This window comes from Eubalaena glacialis, chromosome 6, assembly GCF_028564815.1.
Source record: "Eubalaena glacialis isolate mEubGla1 chromosome 6, mEubGla1.1.hap2.+ XY, whole genome shotgun sequence".
NCBI lineage: Eukaryota > Metazoa > Chordata > Mammalia > Artiodactyla > Balaenidae > Eubalaena > Eubalaena glacialis.
The window spans coordinates 135658225-135683724 of record NC_083721.1 but is presented as its reverse complement, the minus strand read 5'-3'; the positions used below and the strand labels follow the sequence as shown (position 1 = coordinate 135683724).

At 35.6% G+C, this 25500-nt stretch overlaps 1 protein-coding gene across 5 annotated transcripts in view; it reads left to right on the top strand.

Annotated features, from left to right (window-relative positions):
- The window catches only part of DNAJC13 (DnaJ heat shock protein family (Hsp40) member C13), a 128690-nt gene that overhangs the window by 83854 nt on the left and 19336 nt on the right, over positions 1-25500 (top strand). For all 5 annotated transcript variants that reach the window (XM_061194673.1, XM_061194670.1, XM_061194671.1 and 2 more), the window contains 17 exons: positions 21-175; positions 879-924; positions 2811-2965; positions 4354-4555; positions 6360-6475; positions 7029-7107; positions 8836-8971; positions 11658-11842; positions 12274-12348; positions 13369-13488; positions 15324-15503; positions 16220-16387; positions 17777-17890; positions 19208-19324; positions 20473-20650; positions 21992-22083; positions 23714-23813. In XM_061194673.1, coding sequence (XP_061050656.1) covers positions 21-175; positions 879-924; positions 2811-2965; positions 4354-4555; positions 6360-6475; positions 7029-7107; positions 8836-8971; positions 11658-11842; positions 12274-12348; positions 13369-13488; positions 15324-15503; positions 16220-16387; positions 17777-17890; positions 19208-19324; positions 20473-20650; positions 21992-22083; positions 23714-23813 — 2218 coding nt within the window. The remainder of the gene's footprint in view (positions 1-20; positions 176-878; positions 925-2810; positions 2966-4353; positions 4556-6359; positions 6476-7028; positions 7108-8835; positions 8972-11657; positions 11843-12273; positions 12349-13368; positions 13489-15323; positions 15504-16219; positions 16388-17776; positions 17891-19207; positions 19325-20472; positions 20651-21991; positions 22084-23713; positions 23814-25500) is intronic.

Genomic DNA, 25500 nt, shown 5'->3' with positions numbered 1-25500 from the left:
TTATTTCTTCTTTTTTTTAGCTACTGCTGACCTTTGACCCTATCCTTGTTGAGAAGGTTGCAGTTTTGTTATATCGTATTATGCAAGATAACCCACAGTTACCTCGACTTTATCTTAGTGGAGTATTTTTCTTTATCATGATGTATACAGGTTCCAATGTGCTTCCTGTTGCTCGGTAAGAGCTCTAGTGATAATCTATTTGAAATTACTTGAATTGTACATGGACAGACTTATTAAATTAATTTTTTGTGAGCATATCATTGCATTTATTAAATTTTTCATTATAAGAGCTGTTTATATGTCTGAAAATTTGAAAGTTAGAAGAATAGGGGAAAAATTATTCAGAATTACACCATTTTACCACATCTAACATAAGAATTGTATCATCATCTAGTATTTTAATCATACAGATTTAATATAACTATATTCATATTATATACAGTTTTACATTTTGCTTTTTTCTTAAAATTGAGTAATTTTTTTATATTATTACTTAACTGTAATATGACCATAATTTAAATTTTTTTTTAATTCACTTAAGTTCTTGCCTTAATTAGAAATTAAACTGTTTGGGAATATGGATTTACAAGTTGCCTTTTGTGGCTCTTATTTACATATAAAAGATCTGGTCTTAAACAACAAGGTCCTACTGTATAGCACAGGGCACTATATTCCATATCCTATGATAAAACATAATGGAAAAGAATATTAAAAAAAAGAATGTCTATATGTGTATGAGTCACTTTGCTGTACAGCAGAGACTGGCACAACATTATAAATCAACTATACTTCAAAAAAAAAAAATTCTGGTCTTAGAAAACTAAGGTTACTAAATCTAAATCAGTTCCTATACCTGATAAGTAATTTTTTTTTCCTAGATTTTTGAAGTACACACATACCAAACAGGCTTTCAAGTCAGAGGAGGTAAGGCAGATTAATCCTCTGAATATGTGACTTAATACTGGGGAAGCTGTCTTGGCACTAAAGTTTCCTTAGCTGTGAATTTTCCTTCCTTCCTTTCCTTATAAGCACTTGAGGGCAGGTATTGTTTTATTTTTTGCATTCCTTGTGGTACCTTGCACATAGAAAGTCCAAGCTAATATTTTTAAAATGAAAATAAATGTTGCCTATTAGACTTAATAGTTAAATTGTAGATATGAATTGTAACGTGACATTGCTATGAGTATAATTTGTTCCCTTTGTGTAAAATTTACATTAGTAATGTTCATAAATAATTCAGTATATACCTGAGTCTCATATAGTCAGCTCAGATTCAGTAAGACTTCCACCTTTTTTTTGTTCATATCCCAACATGTTAGAAGTGCTAAGTTTCTTTTTTGAAGCTACTTAATTTTTCAGGTGCTCTCAAGTATTCTTGCCATTTTACTGGGGAGGAAAAGTAGGAATCCAAAAAAAAGGTAATACTTATCCGGGTAGCTCTGACAAAATGTAGCTTTATACTTGCATTTTACAGAGATATTTATTGTAAACACATAACTGAATTGTGTTTGAAATTTTGTTAGGCTTTTCATGGAACATTGATTTTCAAATTTTATTGAGAGCAGAATAAACCAAAACTAGACCACTGTTTAAGAGACTAACCAAGGAATGTTACACCAGTCTGACAACAGACACAAGACCAAAACTGCATGTTTTATAGAACAGCCAGTAAAGCCCTAGAAAGTAATCTGTCTACAGTCTAGTAATACTAAAATGATGCCCATGGAAGTATGATTTCCATAGCTTTATACAAATAGAAAATGAGAATATAAAGTTTTTTAAAAATTTGCCCCTATTGTTACCACCTTAATGTAACATTAGGCACTTTTAATCATTCTATTTTTTTTTCCTTTTTTTCTGTGCAGTTATGCACATGTAATCTTTTTTTTCCATATTTTATAATATGAGAAACTATATACATCATTTTCCCTAACAACATTTTGAATAATTACAACAAAACGGTATTTGTTTATAGCAGAACTCTAGATATAGGAATTATGAAATAATAGTATTCTAAAGAAGAAGCAATTCTTCACCCCAAAGTTTAACAGATAGTGAATTTATGGCTTTTATTAGTAAAAAGCCTGAAAATATTCATCATCTAATTTGTCTTTGCACTAAGTGGTAAAACCATGTCTGGGTTTTTTTCCCTCTGTCTCTCTGTCAGATCCTAGAAGAATAAAACATCCTCAGTTTGCCTAGAAGGAAATAAGAAAAGTATTTATAGTCTTTAGGAATTTTTTCCATCAGGTAAAGAAATGAGTTTAAAAATTCAGCATGATAAGTATGAACATTACCCTAACTTCATTTGGCCACTCAGAGAATATGGAGTTCTTAGTACAGTTAATTATAATTACTTTGTATAGAAATACTCCATCTAAATTCTAGCCACATTTTTCTGGACTTATTTTTGAAAACAGAAGCAGGTGCAGGTGGGAACTACAGCCAACAATGTAACACAGAATAATTGATGTAAATCTTTGCAGAGTCTTCCTTGTGTTGTTCATTGCTATTATACATGGTCAAAGGCTAATTGTGCTAAATAATGTTGGCGACACCTGAGCCATGAGGAGGTTAAGGCTACTGCAGGGCTAGATGGGGTAGTTCCACCTTGGAGTTCATGCCAAGCCAGTTTATACCAGACACCTTGCACTTCTCATTTTGCCATTTCTCCTTCTAAATTTCAAAAGCATAAAAGCAGTATGTTCCAGTTATTCTCCTTTCTTAAAATGTTCTCTAACCCCAATTCATTTATTAGAAAACTGAAAGATAACTTTAGTGTTTCTGATTATGTTTTGTTTTTTTTAAAGACGAAAGGACAAGATATTTTTCAGAGAAGTATACTTGGGCACATTCTACCAGAAGCAATGGTTTGTTACTTAGAAAATTACGAGCCTGAAAAGTTTTCTGAGATTTTTCTAGGAGAATTTGATACTCCAGAAGCAATCTGGAGCAGTGAAATGAGGTAAATAGCCAGCTGATTGTATTTTATACACAGAATCTTTGCCTCTTCCCATCTGGTTTGACTTCGGTGAAAAGATTTCCTTTCACTAGTTGCATAATCTAAAGCTACAGTTGTCATTGGTGCCAAATCAAGTGACTGCTGTTGACAAGGCCCTGAGCTTTTTTCTGTTCTAAGATGATTTGACAAAATTACTGTTACCTTAATAAAGCTTTATATAAGGGTGGAGCCTATTACCACTGGTGCTTTTAGACAATGAATTAATATGTACGTAAGAGATATATAGGAATAAAATCAAGACACTCCTTCTGGGTATTTGGAAATAGAACTGTACCCCACTAATTAAAAACTATGCCCACATGGAATGGATCAGTCTAGAGATACCCACAATCATTTTAGAATGAGGGCTCCCTAGCCAGCACATATTGACCATAATCTGGAGTTTAGCAGGAGAATGCCATAGGAAAAGCCTGTTTCCACCAAGAAAAAGGAGAGGCCCAGAAGCAGATGTCAGTGTCCAGGCAGGCACTGTCCCGGAAAGACTCGGCAGTTAATGGTTCCAGTGGCAAGTCTGGCTCTCTGGAGAACCCCTTGGTCTTCTTAGCTGGATGGCAGTTGATCTTCTGAATCAGTTACTCATTCTTCTTTGGCTGACTCATACAATGCCACCTGCTGGTCATCATTTGGCTTCTCTGATAGGTTGACCTACAGGCTTGGTATATGCTAGCCATCAATTTGAATATATTCTGTATGAATATTCATATAGAAAATAGAAAATTTTCAATTTGAAAATTGAAATTTCAAATTTCATATTGAAATATTCATATTTTTCATTGGGAACAAATGTATAGGAATATGAATACGTTTATTACAGTTATTCTGTATAATATTTTTCTCCAGAGATTGGTTAGTATGAGTCTCTCATCTAAAAGATGTAGCTCTCTGTATTCTGAGCAAATCAATTTTCTGCTTAACTGAGGGCCAGATCCCAGGTTGTGCTATGTTAACTAAAATAAAGACCAGGCAGTGAGCTTCTTTGGGGTGATAGCTAACTTGATTCCGTGGCTGTGCCCTCATGCATGCAGATTCCATACCATTTGACTTTCTGATGACTGAATTTTCAATAAGAAAGGCTGGTATTGTCAGCCTTTTTCTCTATGGTCTTCTTTATAGATAGTATTACAAATAAGTTTATATCCATGGAGTGTTTTTACATAGTAAGTTTAGAATACTCTGAGCAACATTCTTACAAGCTCTCATTTTAGGCCAATAACTAAGTTATTCTGAAGAAGATCCATGTAATTACCTTGAATGATTACCTATCTTAACCTTTTCTTTAAAATAGAATAAAATAATGCCTTCATAATGATTGGAGACTTTTCTAATTGTAGGCGCCTTATGATAGAGAAGATTGCTGCCCATCTTGCTGATTTCACACCTCGTCTTCAGAGTAACACAAGAGCACTTTATCAATATTGTCCCATCCCAGTTATCAACTACCCACAGCTAGAAAATGAACTATTTTGTAATATTTATTACCTCAAACAACTTTGTGATACACTCCGGTTTCCAGATTGGCCAATTAAAGACCCGGTAAGTCAGCAGATTAATTTTTGCCTTCTTAAACCATAAAAAAAACCTCTAATCACTTCTGGGTATTTCTTCTTTCTGTGATAAGAAAGATAATAGCTTTCTTAAATATTCCTCCTTACTTAAGCACTGTGTAATTCTGAGTGTAGTTCAGTATATTTGGGTAAATCCCAAACTGAAAGACAATTTTTTCAGGGAGCGTAAAAGGACTTTACAATCTTGATCTTTTGTGACAAAAACAAAACAAACTCAATTTCATGTATATAATACAATTACATACTATAATAGCTTGGTGGGAGCTCGTCTTTATAGCAGATTCATTAAGCTCACAGATGCTGGAGTTAGGCAGTCTGGGGTTGAGTTTCAGTTTGGCCATTAATGGCTCTGTATAACAGTGTACCGCTTGACTTCTCTAAGCCTCAGTTACGGTAATAGTACTACTACTACTAATAGCAACTGTTTCATGTGGTGGTTGGTAAGATTAAGTGAGAATTCACATAAAAAAACACAGCATATTCCTGGCACACACTGGAGGCAGTAAGTGTGACTTGCACATTTGTATAGTAGTATCTCCTGTCACAGTGCCCTTGGGACCCATCCAGCTTGAGCCCCTGGATACCTACTGAAAGCCTGGAATAAAGTAGGCCTGGGTGCCCCTGTTGGTCTGTTACTATAGCGTAGGTTTTTACCATTACCCTTACCATCAAAAGACTTCAGAACAATTGCCATTTGTACCACCAGGCACTGCCTCTTTACAGTGCAATGACCAAGTGAAGGCAGGTAGACACTGCTGCTTGTTCCAGGTTCAACATGAGCTAGTCGAAAAAGTGTGGGCTTTTTAGTCAGACGTAGGTTTGAATCCAGCTCCATCACTTATTAACTGGGAAATATGCAGCTGTCTCTCAGAACCTCAATGTTTTCATGTATTACTGAAATTTTATACAAGAATTAAATCTGCAGTCTGTAAAGCACATACCTTCTTGGCACATAGGCATGCAGCAAATATTAGCTCTTTTCTTCTCACCCCTATCCAGACTCCCTTGTGTTCACTATCCCTTATGTTTGTTTGAATACCAGTATACCAGTAATTATGTTAGATCACCTTGAGAAGCATGCCATCATATACTGCTTCCTCCCTTACTACAGTGAATGCTAATTCCAAAGTTTTCTGTACTTTCTGAACGTTTCTTAAACAATTAAAAGTAGAGACAAAAATTGGCAGAGAATTAAAATATCACTTTAGGGACTTCCCTGGTGGTCCAGCGGTAAAAGAATCTGCCTTACAATGCAGGGGACGCGAGTTCAATCTCCGGTCAGGGAACTAAGATCCCACATGCCACGGGACAACTAAGCCCAGGCGCCACAACTACTGAGCTCTCGCGCCTCAACTAGAGCTCACGTGCTCTGGAACTGCCTGTCACAACTAGAGAAGAGAAAAACCCGCACACCACAACTAGAGAGAAGCCTGCGTGCTGCAGCAAAGGATCCAGCATGCCTCAACGAAGATCCTGTGTGCAGCAACTAAGACCCGACACGGCCAAAAATTAAAAAAAAAAAAAAATTAAAATAAATAAATAATAAAATATTACTTTAAAAAAAATATAGCCCCATAACAAATACCTTGCTATCTGACCATTCAACAGTGCTAGAAGGTGATTTTGTTTATTTGTATTTTAGAAAGCTTTTAATTGTTTAGCCTAGAAATGTCAGTTGAAATAAATACAGCACAACAATTCTGTAACTTAAAAATTATATTCTGAAATAGTTTTACTTTAATAGATATAAATTTTAATTCTCTGTCTTTAAGGTTAAGCTTCTAAAAGATACCCTTGATGCCTGGAAGAAGGAAGTAGAAAAGAAGCCACCTACAATGTCAATAGATGATGCTTATGAAGTGCTTAATCTCCCTCAAGGACAGGGGCCGTGAGTCATTTTCAGTATCATCTTCCCCCTTCTTCTTGCAGTTTGTGTTATACATGAGGAAGAGATTTGACAACAGTGTGTCTAGGATAGTAAATGACAAACGTATAGGAAAGAATGCAGATTTAATTTATCATCAGTGAAGTTTTATAGTAGAATAGATATGTTAGAGAAAAAGTTTAAAAGACATTTTCTTAAGTATAGACTGAATTTGTTCATTTTTGACAAGGCTGATAGTTAAAATAACTTAGAATTATAGTTTGAAGTGACATTTTGAAAAGTTAGTTTAAAATTCTTAGTTCTTCAAAACCCAAATACGGGTTTGTAATTTGAAGTGAATATGGTCACCTTGCATAGGGAATGTTTAGGTTTTATCTTTTATGTGTAAAGATAACACATAGGAATCATCTTACTTAAATCTTACTGGGTTTAATTTGATATCTACTATATGATCATACACAATAAAAGTAAGGTTCTTAAAATATCATTTTAGATGATTGTGTAAATATTTTCTTGCACCTTACTTAATTCATGAAACAGTTTTCCTATTTTGTAGGCATGATGAGAGCAAGATTAGAAAAGCTTACTTCAGACTTGCACAGAAGTACCACCCTGATAAGAATCCAGAAGGGAGGGTATGTACTGCCTTTGGAATTAGGGCTTTGGGGTTGACTTGCTTTTGCTTTATTACTGTTTCAGCCAGAGAAAAGATACACTCATCTTATGCGCCAGTGTCTGCCTCATAATATATGTCCAGTATATGTTTAATTAACCTCTGACCCACGTGCCCAAGTTTTCAGCATAAATGGTCTTCTCTCATTTTATCAAAAGGACTACCCTGTGACTAGTAACTTTTGGGTTTTATTCTCTTTCCTTACCCATGTCTGTTTGAGAATTAACTCTAAAGGGCGGTCACATAAATAACTAAAACTTAGGATGTGGGTGAACTTAATTCATTTGTAGGTGATGCCATTGCCACCCAGATTGCTTTGGGTAATTTATTTTTTTCTAATGACATCCAACTTCATATCACTCTTAATGAAAAAGTAGAAAATTTGCTTCAGACTTAAAGTCATCTGCTGCCAGCATTCCCTGATCTTGTCTTTTCCAGCTTCCTACTACAGTGCCAATGGAGATTCATAAAAGATAAAATCAGACAAGGACCACTAAAAACAGTACTCATAGTTTGTTGCTAGAAACTTGGAGTAATTTCCACTGATTCAGGGCTAGTGTTTTTTATTAGAGACAGGCAGTATTCCTGAATAGGAAGACAGCATTGAAAAAATGTCACTTTTATATGTTTAAGGGATTTTTAATCAAAAGCCTGGGACATTTTTTGAGAAATCTAAAGCAATTCAGATTCATCTGGGAAAGAAAACAATCAATATAGGAAGAAATTTTGAAATTAGAATTAAGTTGCTAGACTTAAACTACCAGATATTAAAATACTCTATAAAACTGCAGTAGTAGAATAGTATTATACTGGTACAAGGATCAACATATAGATAAGCAGCATTATAGTATAGTAGTTTAAGAGCACAGATAGAGTCAGACCTGGGTGTGAGTCTTAGCTCTGTCAACAATGGGCTTTGTGACTTTAGGCAAGCTATTTAACATCTTAAAAATGAGGTTAATAAGGGTACACACCTCACAAGGCTGTTTTGAGGATTAAGTGAGATAATGTATGTAAAGCATTTAGCACAGTGCCTGCCGTAGTGCTCAAAAAACAGTAGTTCTTATCATAACTATTTTTATAACAACTCAGAAACTATCTCTGGTGTGTATGAGTTTAATATGACATATATGGTATAAGCTACTGAAGAAAAATTTTCAGTAAATGGTACTGAGATCATTGAATAACTATTTGGAATAAAAAATTGTTTCACCTTAAAAGTATACCACCTAGGGGCTTCCCTGGTGGCGCAGTGGTTGAGAATCTGCCTGCCAATGCAGGGGACACGGGTTCGAGCCCTGGTCTGGGAAGATCCCACATGCCGCAGAGCAACTAGGCCCGTGAGCCACAACTACTGAGCCTACGCGTCTGGAGCCTGTGCTCCGCAACAAGAGAGGCCGCGATAGTGAGAGGCCCGCGCACCGCGATGAAGAGTGGCCCCCGCTTGCCACAACTAGAGAAAGCCCTCGCACAGAAATGAAGACCCAACACAGCCAAAAATAAATAAATAAATAAATAAATGGGGGGGAAAAAAGGTATACCACCTAGATTACAGTTGGAATGAATTCCTTAATGTAAAAAACAAAACAAAATAGTAACCAAAGAATTTACTGGCAAAATACAAATCATCTGTGTTCTAAGTTGTAATTTGAGATGTTAACAAAAGTTAATTGTCTTTGGTTACATACAGGATATGTTTGAAAAGGTAAATAAAGCCTATGAATTTTTATGTACCAAATCAGCAAAAATAACAGATGGACCAGATCCAGAGAATATAATTTTAATTCTGAAAACGCAGAGCATCCTCTTCAACCGTCATAAAGAAGGTAAGGCATGTGTCATTCTCAAATTTTGATTTACCCTCCAGCTAATTCTACCATGCTCCTTGTTTCTGCAGCCTATTTCTAATTATTATTGCAAAAGACTCTTAGAATTGCATTTTAGATATAGTAAAAGAGTAGTTTTTGGTAGTTAGACCCAAAATGTTGTTTGTTTTATACCTTCCACTTATTACCTATGTTTTTCAATAGTTTACATTTCCAACCAGATTTCATTGTTCCATCCTAAAGTACATTTCTGTTCTCTGGAGGTACTTGGTTAGTTTTTGTCTTTAGCCATTTAGCAGTAAACATATTAAATGAGATCTAAAATGGACCTGGCATTTAAGGATCATTAAATGTCTTTTATAAGACTGTACCTATCCATAAACTTTTAAAGGCTGAAAACACCAAGAGTGTTCTGGTTTTTAAAAAGCAACAGAAACTTTTCAAATGATCATATATATCCCTTCACACCTCATTTCCTGTGGTAGCTTTCGAAACCCTCTGATCCTCTGGGACAGTTTGAAAAATTTATAGATAAAATAGGTGTGATTTTCTAACCAAAAGTGGGATCCAGTTGCTCGCCATTCAAAAGTCAATAAAGAGGCAAGGTTGGTGGAAAGGAACGTTTGCTTTATTTTGGATGCCAGCAACCAAGGGGGTGGGGTGGAGGGAGGGCAGCTGCCTGTTCAAAGGCTGATTCCCCCCACCCCAAACCAGTGGGCAAGAGCTTTTATAGGCTGAGGGAAGGGGCTACATGCAGAAACAGTACAGTCAGCTCTGACAGTCATCTTAAAATTGGTCATGTGGTGGTCTGACCAGTGTCATCTTGATTGCTTTAAGTACAGTTAGTCTTCAGTTCCAGGGTCAGTTTGTTCCCATTTCCTTGAGACCAGTTCTCAGAATTGTGGCAGCATATGTCATGGCTATAGTCTGGTCATAGTGTAGTTAACTTCTTCCACCTGGTAGGAGTTTCAGTATCTATAAGACAGCTCACAGGATATGGCTCAGAATATTATCTGTAGCCTTTGAGGAGGAACTAAAAGGTCCTTGACTTTGCTTAATGACTAAACTATTATTTAGTCTCCTTCGACTGTTTGCCTTTGTTTCTGTATTTCCTCACTTCTCTGATTAAAATTATTCTTTGGCTAAAGTTTTTGCACAGGTGGAGGACATGGGGGGCAAGGACCATAGGGCCCTGCTCTGTTTCAATTTCAGGATACAAGTTATTGGAAATCTCCAGCGTGTTTTCAGGGCTATTTGTGGTAGCCCTAACAGTAACAGCCAGAAAGCTAGGAGCACATTGAGAATTTTTAAGACTCTGTTGAGGGTGGGAGTTGGGTTCAATGTGGCAGGTGTCCATTGGCTTGGGAACTAAACTTGGCTTACACACAAAGTGGGAGACCCATTTGCTCTATAGGATGATGGGAGAAAAGAGAGGACAGTGGGGATCTGAGATAAGCAGGAGTGTTGGGTAATTGAAGACAAGTAGGGTTCCAGTTTAAGTATTGGAAGGGACAGTGTGGGGATTGAGCAGCTTGGTCATTAGAGAACAGTGATTAATTGATTCACTTTTGCATATGAACTCAACAGAAAACATTTGTAAAGCATTTAGTTATATGGCATTTATCACTAATCAGAATGAGTTTAAAGAAGTCTTTTTCAAACCATTGGTTGTTTTTTGATGGCTGGTAAATCTATATTAGCCACAAGGTGCTGTTGTAGCTCATCATTGGTATATTTTCAAGGTCAGAATGTTTTTTCAGGCTGTCTTCCACTTTTCCCAAAGGGGGTTTATACTCAGTAAGTTGGGATGGGGGTCCTGATCTGATAGAACTTAACATTAATTCACTCTTCTTCTTACGTATGTATGTGTTAGGACTACTGGGACCAGTTCCAAGGGGCTTTTTTTTTTTTTAAGCCATCTTAGAAATGAGTTAATTTAAAGCAGATTATTTGTCATCCTCAAAAGGCAAAAAGCTTTATTCTGATTTCAAGTGGGATGACAGAGATACTTATAAAGTCAAAGCCAATTAATTTACATATTTCTGCCTCGTAGGTTAGTTTAAAAAAAAAAGAATGAAAAGAACAAGAATTGAGCACCAGTATATTTCAGATTTCACTTTTAAATTTGCTTATCAAAATATGGAATTAGCCAAATACAGATAGTAAATTAACTTTCTATTTTGTATTCATAGTGACAAATTATATTCAGTATTTTCAAACATTTATTTTATGATAACTGGTAAAATAGAAAAGTACTCTTGTTATTCAGAAAGCAGAATATAAAATATTCACTCTCATTTAAATCAAATGTTTCTGTCTCTTTATAAAGAGGTATGGATCTCTGGTGCATTGGCTATGTCTTGCTGTCTGTGATCAGGTGAAAAGTTATAAAGATCACATGGACAACATAGAAAGCAGATATTCTGCAAAGGATCAAAACCACTATACACAAAGTTCAGTTTTAATCTGCCAGAAAATACTCTTTTTCTAGTGGAAACATTTTAGAAAAGTCAACCAAACAAGTTTGCTAGTTGAAAAGATCCAAGGGATTTGTACTTGGTTTAATTTCTTTTTATAAACTAGAATTAGGAAACATTTAAGATGTTGCATATTTTAATCTTTTTTTTTTCTTGGTAACATAATTGAACGTAGTGTCAAAATTAACTTAAAACCATGATTATTTCAGATTTACAGCCTTATAAATATGCAGGCTACCCCATGCTAATTAGGACAATAACAATGGAAACTTCAGATGACCTCCTTTTCTCAAAAGAATCACCATTGTTGCCTGCTGCTGCAGAGCTGGCTTTCCATACTGTTAACTGCTCAGCCCTCAATGCTGAAGAGCTCAGAAGGGAGAATGGAATTGAGGTAATATGGAATGACCTTTGTTCTTGTCTTCAAGCTAGTTTAGGCAAACTGTATGTCTCTTAGCAATAAATAATTCACAAAGTACAAATACAGTTGATACAGTTTCTTTAATTTATTGCAACAGATAACATTATTCTCTATATTATAATACCAAAATTAAAATAAATGGAGCTTTATTTCATAACGTGAATTGGAGAATATTGGATTCAAAATTGGTGAGCTTAATATTACTTGCAAAATAGCATAGTGGGATGCTTAAAAAACTTCAGGGTCCTTTGTTTACTTGTTTATTTAACAAATGTTAATTGAGCAAACATTTCCTTGCCAAGTTTCTGATATTAAAAGGTTATTAATGTTTTATCCCTACCAGAAAAGGCTTTTCAGACTCCAAGTCAAAATGGAGAGTTAATGGCTGACTTCTTTTTCTGCAGGTGTTACAAGAGGCATTTAGTCGCTGTGTGGCTGTCTTGAATCATTCTAGTAAACCAAGTGACATGTCTGTACAGGTAAGACTAAAACATATGGTTCCAAGAAAGTTACGCTAGACTAGTAGTTCAGACTTTAACATCTGTGAGAATCACTTGGAGGGCTCATTAAAACCTGGGTTGCTGAGCTCTGCCTCCCAGGTCCCCTGCCCACAGAGTTTCTGATTTAGTATGTCTGGGGTGGGGCATGAAAATATGCTTTCCTAACAAAATTCCCAAGTGATACTGATGCTGTTGGTCTGTGTATCACACTGTAAGAACCACTGTGCTAAATCATACGTAATCTGTTGGCTTAATTTTTTTTTTCTTAAAATAGAGAATGATATAATGAATCCCTGTGTCCCTTTACCCAGTTTCAAACATTTGTCATTTTGCCACTTTTGTTTCATTATCTTCCATCCCCTTCCTTAATTTCCTTCTCTGCCTCCCTCTCCGATCCCTAGTGTTTTCATTGGCTTCTTTTCTGTTGAATTCTTTAATAGAAAATCCATCAGGAGTTCATTAAGATCACTGTAGATGCATCTTTTTATGTGGCCTTTTGTTTATGCCAGCAAAATTTAGAATATAAAACAATCGAGTACATGCTTTTGAGTTTCATCCTATTTTTAAGTATAGTACATTATTAGAATTCTGGACAAAAATACTTTATTCCAGAGGTTGGCAAATTTATTTTTATAAAGGGCTAGAGAGTAAGTGTTTGAGGCTTTCAGGTTACGTACAGTCTGTTGCATATTTTTATTTGTGATTTTTGCAACTCTTTCAAAATGTAAAACCCATTCTTAGCTTTCTGGCCATACAAGAACAGGTCATGGTTGACTTGGCCTGTTAGCCTTAGCGGCCATGGTTTGCCAACCCTGCATCTATAGGGAATCTTAACCAGAAATACTAATAATTCAATAGAAATGTTCTGTTTAATTTTGGAGTGTCATATATACTGTTAAGCATTATTCACGAATCTCCGCTGATTTGATTTCCACTGTCTTAAATAAGGAATGCACATGTGACTTTTTTTTTTTCTTCTCTCTTTTGTGTTGTCTGCAGGTGTGTGGACACATAAGCAAATGCTATAGTGTGGCCTCTCAGTTTGAAGAATGCCGAGAGAAGATCACGGAAATGCCTGGCATCATCAGGGATCTCTGTCGGGTGCTCTATTTTGGCAAGGTAGAGGTCATCTTTACCACTTTCTGGATTCAATCAGCAGTGGGTTTTCTTGTCAAGTAGCCAGTCCCCAATTTATAAACAAGTTGTTTTCCTAAAATTATTTTCAAGTAAATTACATTTTTCACTGAAGCCTTGCTGTAAATGGTGGCTTTTGTTCCTGGGCTGGCCCACAGAGAGTAAGACTAGAGTGACATATCTAGAGGGAAGTTGGTCTCATGTGAACATTTGAACAGAGGCAAGGAAGCAAGAGAGAAGACTAGACTAAATCAATCTAATGAAAGTAAAGGACCATGTAAAACCTGAAACTTAAGAGTCGAGTCATTGCCTGGTGGAAAGGCTATAGGGATCTGAGAGCTTGCTGTTTCCTCCCAGTCTAGTACTGCCAAGGGAAGTTGTCTGTGGGTGATGTGATAGGTGGCTGGGAAGGAGAGTGATTTCTCAGGTAACTGGGCAGAGTGACAGTTGTGTTGGAATAGAACAGGATTGGGGTGCTGATCCCAGGCTAAGGTATCTAGAAATAAGAAATCTGATGAAAATAATGTCCTCAACTATATTTACTTGATGTCCTTAGAAGTGTTTAATAAGAATGCAAACTCTGGTATAAAGAAGTAAATCTGTACACCTGCACTAAAGATATCATTGATACACTTAAGATCATTAGCACATGCATTGCTATTAATGCCTTATCAGTATTTTTAAAAATTAAAAATACAAGAAGTGAAACAAAGAAAACTGTATTCCCAAGTCTTTGACACTAACTAGCCTCAAAGATAGTAATTCTGATACAAATCAAAACCACAATGAGCTATCACCTCACATTAGTGAGATTGGCTATCACCAAAAAGTCTACAAATAATAAATGCTGGAGAGGATGTGGAAAAAAGAGAACCCTCATACACTGTTCACGGGAATGTAAATTGGTACAGTACAGCCACTATGGAAAACAGCATGGAGATTCCTTAAAAAAACTAAAAATAGAGCTACCATATGATCCAGCAGTTCCACTCCTGGGTACATGTCTGGAAAAATGAAAACACTAATTTGAAAAGATACATGCACCCAACGTTCATAGCACTATTTACAGTAGCCAAGACATGGAAACAGCCCAAGTGCCCATCAACAGACAATTGGCTTAAGATGTGTATATACACACACACAAACACACACACACACGCAACAGAATGTTATTCAGCCATAAAAAAGAATGAAATACTGCCATTTGCAGGCACATGAATGGACCTTGAGACTATTATGCTTAATGTAATAAGTCAGAGAAAGACAAACACTGTATATCACTTATATTTGGAATCTAAAAAATAATACAAATGAATGTATATACAAAACAGAAACAGACTCAGACATAGAAAACAAACTTATGGTTACCAAAGAGAAAAGGGAGAGGGAGGTGAGGAAGGACAAATTAGGACTATGGGATTAACAAATAAAACTACTATACATAAAATAGATAATAAGGATCTACTGTATAACACAAGGATTTATACCCAGTATTTTGTAATAACCTATAATGGAATATAATCTGCAAAAAAATCAAATCTCTATGCTCTACACCTGAAACTAACACAATATTGTAAATCCACTATACTTCAATTTAAAAATTAATTAGTTTTCTAAAAATAGTAATTCTGTGTTTTTTCACAGGGTTACTTTTAATTTTAGGCTTTAAAAGATATAAGATTCAGATATAAACTGGAATTGAAAATATAAGAGGAGGTAAACACACAGTAAGATAGCTAGCTTGACATACATTCACAGCCTGTTTCTCTTGGGAGCTTTTTTTTTAATCCTGTAATTAATTCCATTATTCTTATTCTCAGAGTATTCCACGGGTGGCAGCTCTTGGGGTAGAATGTGTCAGCTCTTTTGCTGTGGATTTCTGGCTACAGACACACTTACTGCAAGCTGGAATTTTGTGGCATCTGCTTGGTTATCTGTTTAATTATGACTACACACTAGAAGAGAGTGGTATTCAGAAAAGTGAAGAAACAAACCAGCAGGTAACCTTAACACTACTTTAACATTGAATTTGAACCCATACCATAGGTTAATGCAAAGCAAAGCCCTAGCTCAAAGCCTCAAAGGCATAAACTGTTTTTCAAGATTATTAAGCTTATTGCTTTTTAAGCCCCAAAACTTTTTATCTTAACCACTTATCCCGGAAGGATTTGAGGGAAGGGAATTTGCAATAGCATATTCTGGACATAACTTAATCTTTTCTTGATTACTCAGAGTCACCTTTATTTTTGCAAAATTATGGTTGTGTATCACAGGGAGATCATAACAGTGCTGTTGGGGCTAGCTCCCCTAAACACTTGAGAACTTACCTGATTTTTACAGATATTTTTTTCTGTCTGTCCTTTCCTGTTCACTGTCATTCATTACTCATATCGTGATATGTGCCTCTAGCGATCAGATCTACCTACCCATACCTATTCCCCACCCTGTCCCCCAATGTGCTTCTTCCAGTTATCTACAACATACCGTATTAGGTATAAATGAGTACACAGATTCTGATGGTCTTTCATATAAATAAAAGAATAAACTGTAATGCATAAACTCTCTGACATCAGTGTTGGGGACTTTTTTGTTTCTTTTTTTTTGCTTTCTGTTCCTTAATATGTTCCATACTGTTTTGATTCCATAAAGGTACTGTTGCCTGTGTAAGATAACAGATCCATTTTAATGTCTTAATGTCTTAATTTTTTTATAACAGGAAGTAGCCAACAGTCTTGCCAAACTGAGTGTCCGTGCTCTAAGTCGCCTTGGAGGGTATCTGCCTGAAGAACAAGCAACACCAGAAAATCCAACCATAAGGAAAAGTGTAGCTGGCATGCTGACCCCCTATGTTGCTAGAAAACTTGCTGTAGTTAGTGCTACTGAGGTATGTGCTTCAGAAGTAGCCTGGGTTTTTGATAAATATTGCAAGATTCTTTAGATAGTAGGGGAATATAACAATGTTGATTGCTCTCGGAAACCTAAAAATTGAAAATGCTCACATGCTTGTTCTCTCAACTAAGAAATTTGGTTTGTTGTTGTGGCTTGATGCTGATGTTATCAGCTCTACAAGTCCAGTCTCTCTGTAAGGGTAGATTAACTTCATGTTTCTCAGCTGTAGAGCTCCCCATAATTCTTGATAATATTGAATCAGAAAGGAACAGGACAAGAGAGTGAACTTGGAATGGACAGAGGACTGGGAGTCAGGAGACCCAGAGTCTATTTTTAGCTGTTTGTTATAAGCTATAACTTACTTACACTCAGCATTGAAATCCTAAAAGTCAGTATATACACACATATGCAAAAAGTAACACTTCAAAATTTTGGCCTGGACTCCATCTGGATTTAATAAAATGCTTATTTTAAACTGCCACTTCTCAGAGTTTTAAAATTTTCTTCATGATAAATTTTTTCAGTCATTTTACTTAACTAGTAGTTCATGTTTTGAAAACAAGGGTTGGATTTCTTTTTGTAAGATGGAGGTAATAACCCACTGCTTTCCTCCTAGCACAGAGCTCTGTAAATGTAAAGTGTAAAAAGTTCTTATTAAAACATTTAGGGAGTTCCTGGTAGCCCAATGGTTAGGACTCTGCTCTTCCACTGCCGAGGGCCCGGGTTCAGTCCCTAGTCAGGGAACTGATATCTTACAAGCCACAAGGCACGGCCAAAAAACAACAACAAAAAACATTTAAAGGAGAGTTAAATGTCTATGTGTACACTTAAAATTGAGGAGAGCTAAACAAAGGGAAAGCACCCTGGATGGCCAAGCAAGCATAAGCTATGTCTGCAGAAGTACAAGGTTTGGCCAAGAAAATCGGAACTGAGTCTCTGCCCATAAATTTTACTTCCCTTCCTAGGAGTATGCTTCATAAAGACTTAGATTTTGTTTTCAAATATATGTATGTAAAGGCAGTATGGTATGATTCTTTTTAAGCTTACATTTACTGAGTTTATAAAATGCTTTAACACAGAATATTGTATGTAGTTTTCACAAAGCAGAGCAAATGTTAAGAATGTGAAGTCAAACAGATTCAAATTTGAATCCCAGTTTCACCCCTTAAGGGTTGTGAGACCTGGGGCAAATAATTTGATCTTTCTCAGTCTTGATTTTTCTCAGCTGCAAAATGGAAAATGTTAACAAACTTGCTAGAATTATTGAGATCTGTTATACTTAAGGCACCTATTACAGTGCTTGGCATGTCATAGACAATTTTAATGAATGGTAATTTCAATATATTTCCTAAATATTATAAAACAGTAATGTTCTTTCTCCTAGATTTTGAAGATGCTTAACAGTAACACAGAGAGCCCCTATTTGATATGGAACAATTCTACAAGAGCAGAACTACTTGAATTTCTTGAATCCCAACAAGAAAACATGATTAAAAAGGTATGTTACTGTTTTATAAATTTCTTACTCTAATGGAATCTCTGGAAATATAACTTAGTATTGACGAAACAGAAACCCATTATTTCTCCATTGGGTGTTGATCAAGCTTATAGCTTTTGCTACCTAATATTTGGCCCACTTAATAATAGCATTCTTATTGTATTTAATATACATTAGGATTTTTTGTTGTGTTTTTAGTTACCACTTACATATAGCTGTCTTCTATTTTAACCAGTTTTTGTGCCCAGAAGCTCTGTTTTAATTGTTCTCTTCAGCCTCTTTTCCCCAGTAAATTAAAATTGCTTTCTGGTATCAAAATTGAATAATTTCTCCTATCCTGCCACCTTCTAGAGGAGAAGCTATTAAGCCATGAAAAAAACAAAAGACAGTAAGTAGAATGGGAGATAAGGAGAAGGCCTGGATAATACATACATTAGATGGTTGAGTCTTGATGGTTTAGAAGAAGTTGTGTTTTTGGGTTTGGACTTCATTAAAGAGTAACCATCACTGGGTGTCCTGAATTATTCAAAATTTGGTTTTGAATTCATTTCATGATAGTCACTCAGAGCTCTTCATTGATAGAAGTTTTGAGAATTGCAGAGCTAGGGAGAACAAGTCTCAGATTTCTATATATCATCTATTCTTTCACCAGGAGAGAACATCATTCTCTCTTCGTTTAGCCCTTTACAACTTTACAACAACACTTTTACATATTATTTTAGTCCAACCTAAATTTTGAGTGATTTCCACCTAAATCTTGGAGCTATTTTTTTCCCATTCCTCTTTCCTATCTTTTTCGTCGTCCTTAAATGGAAATTCTTCTTGATTTGTTAACCCCTCTACTATTACCTTGCTTTTTTATTCAGAGACCCTGTTTTCCAGCACTTTTCACTTAATGTATTACTTTTTAAAACCAGTCCAAATGTGTTCATTTCTTAGCTCTATCACCCTATATCTGACTGGGCCAAATGTTTGCTGAGTGGAGAGAGAAGAGCCACGTGTCATACTTGCTTATGAACACTTCATTGGCTGACCTCAGTGATCTTTTGAAATTTTAAAATGAGTTACAATATTGATCTTTGAGTTAAGAAATAACATAATTCTATGCCTTTTCCAGAGTCCATATTACTGATTACAAACCTTAAAATTGCATTGAGTGCTGTGATGTGTATCCCACCACATTTTTCCCTCTGGAAAATGAATGGATCTTTCAAGTTATTTATCTGCTAAGTTATTAAACTGAATATGGATAGATTAATAAAACAGACACTAATGATTCCAATTTACCTCTAACAATCTGTTTTCTTTTTTAAAAAGGGTGACTGTGACAAAACCTATGGATCAGAATTTGTCTACAGTGATCATGCCAAAGAACTTATTGTAGGGGAGATTTTTGTTAGGGTCTATAATGAAGTCCCTACTTTCCCACTCGAGGTAAGCTCTCTACTTTTAATTTTGTCTGACACCTTTGATCATTTGTTATTGAAAGCTACTAGTTTATTCACACTGTATACATTGAAATAATACCTGTTTTTTGCCAAATGCTTTATACTAACTTGGGTATGTGATGGGGTGACCATTGATAACTTATGATCCTCTTTATTTTGAATGTTAAAGAATTTAATTTTGTGGATTCATGAATAAGAATTTATTCCTTTCCCAGCTGTTCCTGATATTTTATGCATAATGCTACCCCACTGTATCATGTATATATGCCTTCAGCTTTACTATTCTCTCATGGAAGTGTAAGGCCATTTACATACTCATTCCATCATGTTGAATATCAGACCACCAGACAGTAGTCCGTCTCTGGCCCATTTTTAGAAGAAAATAAGAAAATAGAGGTGGAAAGCAAAGAGAATTTTTAGAAGATGACTGGGGTCACACCAGGTCATCTCTTGTGATGATCCCTAATCACTTCGGGAAGCAAATGATCTTCTTTTCCTTCCATAGTGCTTGGAAATCATGTAGGAAATTTTTGTTGTAGTTCTTTTTGGAGGGGTGGCAACGAGAATTTGTTGGTTGATTGGTTTGTAAGGAAGAAAGAAGTGAGGCTATTTCTCTAAAACAAAGAGTTTGCTCTTGGGAAAAAAAAGAATTTACTAAACTGTAACATTTACTATTTATCACAGAATAATTTCTATAAATAACTGCTAAGCAGAATGAGTTCAGTGATTTGTGAAATGTCTTTGAAAACTGTCCTTTGAATTTATAATCTAAATATATGTAATTTTTAAATATAAAAATATAACCAAATTATAGAAGTTACATATCATACTATCAATACCTTGGTAAAGGGAAGACATACTCATCTCAGAATTATTATACTGAGGTACTGATGGGAGTATATCAAATCTCTAATGGATTTGGACAAAAATGTTAAACACTTCCTAATGCAATTGGGTTTTGTCCCCTTTCTTCCCCTCTCCCCACTTAATCCATAGGTATATTCATGTGTATGTATAATTTAATCACTCTCATGGCTTGAAGTATTTTGTTGTTGTTTTTTTTGCTGTGGAGTCTTTGTTATAGGTTATTTTTAAGGGCACACTTGTTTTTAAATATTTTTCCACTCAACTTAGGTTCCAAAAGCATTTGCTGCAAGTCTCTTGGATTATATAGGCTCCCAGGCCCAGTACCTCCACACATTCATGGCTATCACTCATTCTGCAAAAGTGGAGTCAGAGCAACATGGAGACCGCTTGCCAAGAGTGGAAATGGCTTTGGAGGCTCTGAGAAATGTTATAAAATATAATCCAGGTGTGTGACTATACCCTTGATGAGTAAGATCCTTACAATGGAAGAGCCCAAAAATTCCAGTTCTCAATTTTACCAGGGAAATGCAGGAAAAATTGTACTTGGTTATAATGTTATACTTTGTATAACATTAAGAGGAATTGACTCCATAATATTTTTACCTCTAAATAGTAGGCTGGAAAGAGAGGTCAGGTCACCATGCTTAGAATAATTCGTATCTCTAAGAGCATATGACTTTCAGTGAGTTGAAAAGGCAGAGTAACTTGCTAGTGTAAAATATCACATTGATGACATAAATTGACATACCAAGTATCAATATAAGCGCTTAAATTTTATTTATTAGGTGATCTCATTTTTGTGTCTTCTGGTCCATAACACAATGCCATGTTTTTGAAAAACTGCCTGAAGTTTTTGGTGTATAAAAACAAATAATAAAGTGAGAATTGTCATTCTTAAAACATCTTTAAGAAGGACATTTCCAAGAACATTATCACTCTTGCCTGACTTCAGGGAGATGGATGGGTGAAAATCCGAAAGCTTCTTCCAATTCTAACTTTGATAACAAATATAGAATATAAAACATAAAACAATATATATTCAGTTTAAGTTACATGAAGACCTCAAATCTTTTTTATTAACACTTAATATTATCTTTCATGTACTTCTTTGCTCTTTTCACTATGTATTACAGTAATACATTATTCAAATAAAATAACCAATAATAATTAAATGTTGTTTAAGAAAATAAGTCATTCCCATGGTATATATACAAGGGGATGTTTTTAAAGGCAGTATTATAAAATCTGAAGAAAACTTCATTTCTTATTGTTTGGAGTTGACATATTAGGTACAAAGGAATTGCAGTAAAGCTGGCTATGGATTTGGCACTTACTTGTTTATAGTGTAGTTCTCAAGTGGCAGGGTTCTAACTCAGTCTTAATTAAAAGCCAGATCATGTCACACTCTCCCCAAATGTAATTAGGCTGACAAGGGTAGCTCTACAGTCTTGAGGTAAAGAGTAAAAATACCACCTTACACTTTTAATTTTTGAGTTGTATTTGGATTGTGTGTTTGATAAATTTCTTATTTTTAGCCTGTGGGTTAACTAGGGGTGGGGATGGAAATGAAGACAAAACAAACCTAAGATAGTCTAATATCATTTAACTTCTTAAGATTTACTGCTCCTTAGTGATACTTCACTCACTTTGTGTCACAAACGTTAAGAAAAGTTTACTAGAGACTTATAATTGACAGTAAACAAAACTGTATATCAGTTTCCTAAAGGTGGATAATTTAGAACATCTCTTGGAAATAAAAATTAAACATTTTATTTTTACTTCCTAGGCTCTGAAAGTGAATGCATTGGGCACTTTAAGTTAATATTTTCTCTTCTTCGAGTCCATGGAGCTGGTCAAGTGCAGCAATTGGCTTTAGAGGTAAAAGAATTTTGTACTAAAGGATATTGTCTTTCCTACAACTTACTATACATGGTTTGATCCTTGATTAATCATCATCTAAAGTTGAATGGAAGTTTGCATGTGGTTTTTTTCATTTTGCCTATTAAGCCAAGTGAATATGTTTTTAAAATTTGAATTAATATGCTCATTTTGAAGAGCAAGTATTGTACAGTGTTCAAGGTGCTTTCCCTCTGTGGTCGTCGTCTGTCATGCATTAGAACTTGGGATGCATTTGTACAGTGTCATGTGGCGTGAGTTAAGGAATGGGCTTTACTTGGGAAGCTTGGAAGCCACAGATCAACAAGAAAAGGAGGCAGGATTTCCCAGATCTCTCAGTGTCCCCAAAGAGAGACATGTTGAGACCAGGGCACTGTGCTGGCTGCACACTGTGGGTTTGTATTCCCTCCCCTTAAGTTGCTCTCCCTTCTTATGGTCTGGTACAAAAGCAACCTTTCCAGTGAGGGTGACAGACAGACACCTGGTGTGTTACGCTGTTTACAGGAGCTGTCTAGGAAAGGCAGCTGCCCAGAACCTGTGGGCCTTGAGGGTCCAAGAGTGGTTGGAGGCCCCTCCTTCAGGAGAATGAAATCATTGGTCCCAGAGGAAGCTGTTTGGGTGGAGCCTTTTCCTCTGGGAGAAGCAGGAAGACCCTGGTCACAGGGGGCTCCTTGTCCAGGCAACCCAGAGTGAGCTCCCAGGATCTTTTTTCAGATGATCCTGCCTATTATAACACACACGATCTATTATAAAGAACACCAAATTCAACACTGCAGTAACAGGTTAATGAGTACCTTATGAATGATTAAGTGTTCTTAGATTGCATTTTGGTTTAAAAAAGATGTTTAATAAAATAATAGATGTTAAATTGGTCAAAAACCTTAACAAGCATGTTCTTTAAATTGAAAAGCATGCTTCTCCACTTAATTCCTTCAAGTATCTTGTAACTCTTTAAATAAGCATTATTAAATCTAGGATATTTTGCTTTGAGATGCTGACCACATAGTTCAAGTTAAGTGACAATGATCTTTAGATCAATGTATATAATAAGTTAGACTTAATAGGTCATCCTCTTTGAAAGAAAAACATGCCTATTTCTTTATAATGGAAAGATAGACCTAATCTGTTGTGCTGGGCACTGAAGACATTTACTTTCTCCCTCTAAAAGAAAAAGTCCCAGTAGTAAAGATGATTATCTTCCTAATCACTTGCCACCCCATATCTACAATTGGAAAGCACTACAGTGTACACAATAGTTCTAGAGCATGAACTGGTGTAGAATTGAAGACTTCTTATAAGCCTCAAGATTGTGGATGGGTGCTGAAATATTTGTTTAGATCATTATATTTAGTTCTTACCTCTAAATTAATAGAAAGCTAATGTATATAATATATGCTTTACCATTAACATTTTTTATTCTCAAAAGAACAGAGTAATAAGGCCAATCTTTTAAAATTAAACTCTTGCCTAAAAATTAAATATTTTGTCCTCCAAACATTTTCCTCACTTTCGTAAAGCCTTTAAGTTTATTTAGGTCTGACTAATTTGACTTAATTTGTTTAGGTCCGAAATTATTTCCAGAACTCTTAACATCCTATTGATTAATTTTCAGGTTGTGAATATAGTGACGTCTAACCAAGACTGTGTCAACAATATTGCTGAATCAATGGTTTTGTCCAATTTATTGGCTCTTCTACATTCTTTGCCGTCAAGTACGTATATTCACTGGAATTTTCGAAACAACAGTACGGTCAACCCATTGAGGGGAGCAGTTACACAGATGATGCAAAACCTCTGACACAGTGTTATCCGTGTTTTGTTTTGGAATATTTTAAGTGGTATTCTTTATATTAGATTTGTCTTTCTAATTATATTTTTACATAAGTTAATTATTTTGCATTTCTCATATCAGAAGTTGAAAGAGGTAAGAGAGATCCAAAAGCAAAAGGAAAATAATCTAGGATTTTCAATTTGTTGAGTATAAGCTACACGTGAGTAATTGAGAATTGACTAATATTCCATGGTTTATTTAAAAAAAAAACACACACACACACAGTTGATCTTGGACGATAGGAAAAAATGCTTAAGATAAAAATCACCTTGTGTTAGCTTAAAGTTCAATCCTGCATTATTTGTCCTTTACTGATTTGATGCTGATAGCGACTGTTACCACCAAATGATATCAATTTTTTAAAATACACCAACCTGATTTCTTGAATACAGCCTGAAATAATATAGACTCCTTACAAACTGTACAGTCGTCTAGCATAAGTGCTAGGATCAACCTTGAGATTGCTTTTCAAAGGCAATTGGTGATACTAAGTCCAACTTTGCCACTTAACTGTCAGCAGACATTGCTCAGTCGGCTTTGCTAGCCCCTTGGAAGTCATGTTAATCTTGACTTCACACCTGTTCACCTCCTTGAGAACAGCAACCTGTCTCACTCATTTTATGCCCCAGTGCCTTGCACGTGTTAGGTGTTACGTTCAGTGAATTGAGTGGAGTTCAGTTTCCAGTGAATATTTTTGTTTTCTTTAATAAACAACGTTTGAAATAGCTCTTTAAAATGACAACTTTTAAAAGTCATTCGCAGATTATTTTTATCATCCCTACAACCTTAGTTGGTTTTTCTTTTTTATTAGTTTTTGACAGCTTTACGAGGCTTCAAACAATGCAAAATTAAACTGATTGATGAAGTGAAGAATGTTACAGAAGTCATAACTTGAAAGTTATTTTATATTCATATCGGATTTATATAGTCCAGTCATTATTTTAATCTTACCGGTAAAATAGCTGACATCTAGATATCTCAGCCTACTCTGCTATCATTTATATTTTAGACTAAATTATCTTTAACTGTTTGCTAAGGGACATTAAAAACATAAAATGTTGACTTCCTCTATCCCCTCCAAAGACTTGTTTTCCTTTGAAACTATGGTTCGAACAGTGGTAGGTTTTCAATGAAGTACTGTTGCTTCTCTTAAAAATCTCCTTTTGAGTGTTTGTTCTCCTGCCTGTTAACTTAGCTCAGTCTGTCTACCATCCTTTGTTGTTTTAGTCTCAGCCTAATACTTGGCAGCCTTCACCCTCTTTGCCAACTCTTTACTCCTTTGGTCACCTGTCTGTTGTTGCCATTTTGACTTTAGAAGAGTAAAGTCCATTAGCCGAGTCTACTTCAATGACTAGGGTGAGAAGCGCACAGACTATGTGCAGAAGGATGCCGTTGTGTCTTAGATTGGAACAGTGTCTTGCAACTGCTACTTCCTACTTATTTCTCTAAGACACTAGCACCACATAAAAATTGTAGATCCCTGAATGGAGTGTTCTCAGGGTGTCAGGAGGTGAGAAGATTTTGTTTGCACAGTGAACAGTGAGGTAGCAAGACAGTATGGCATAGTG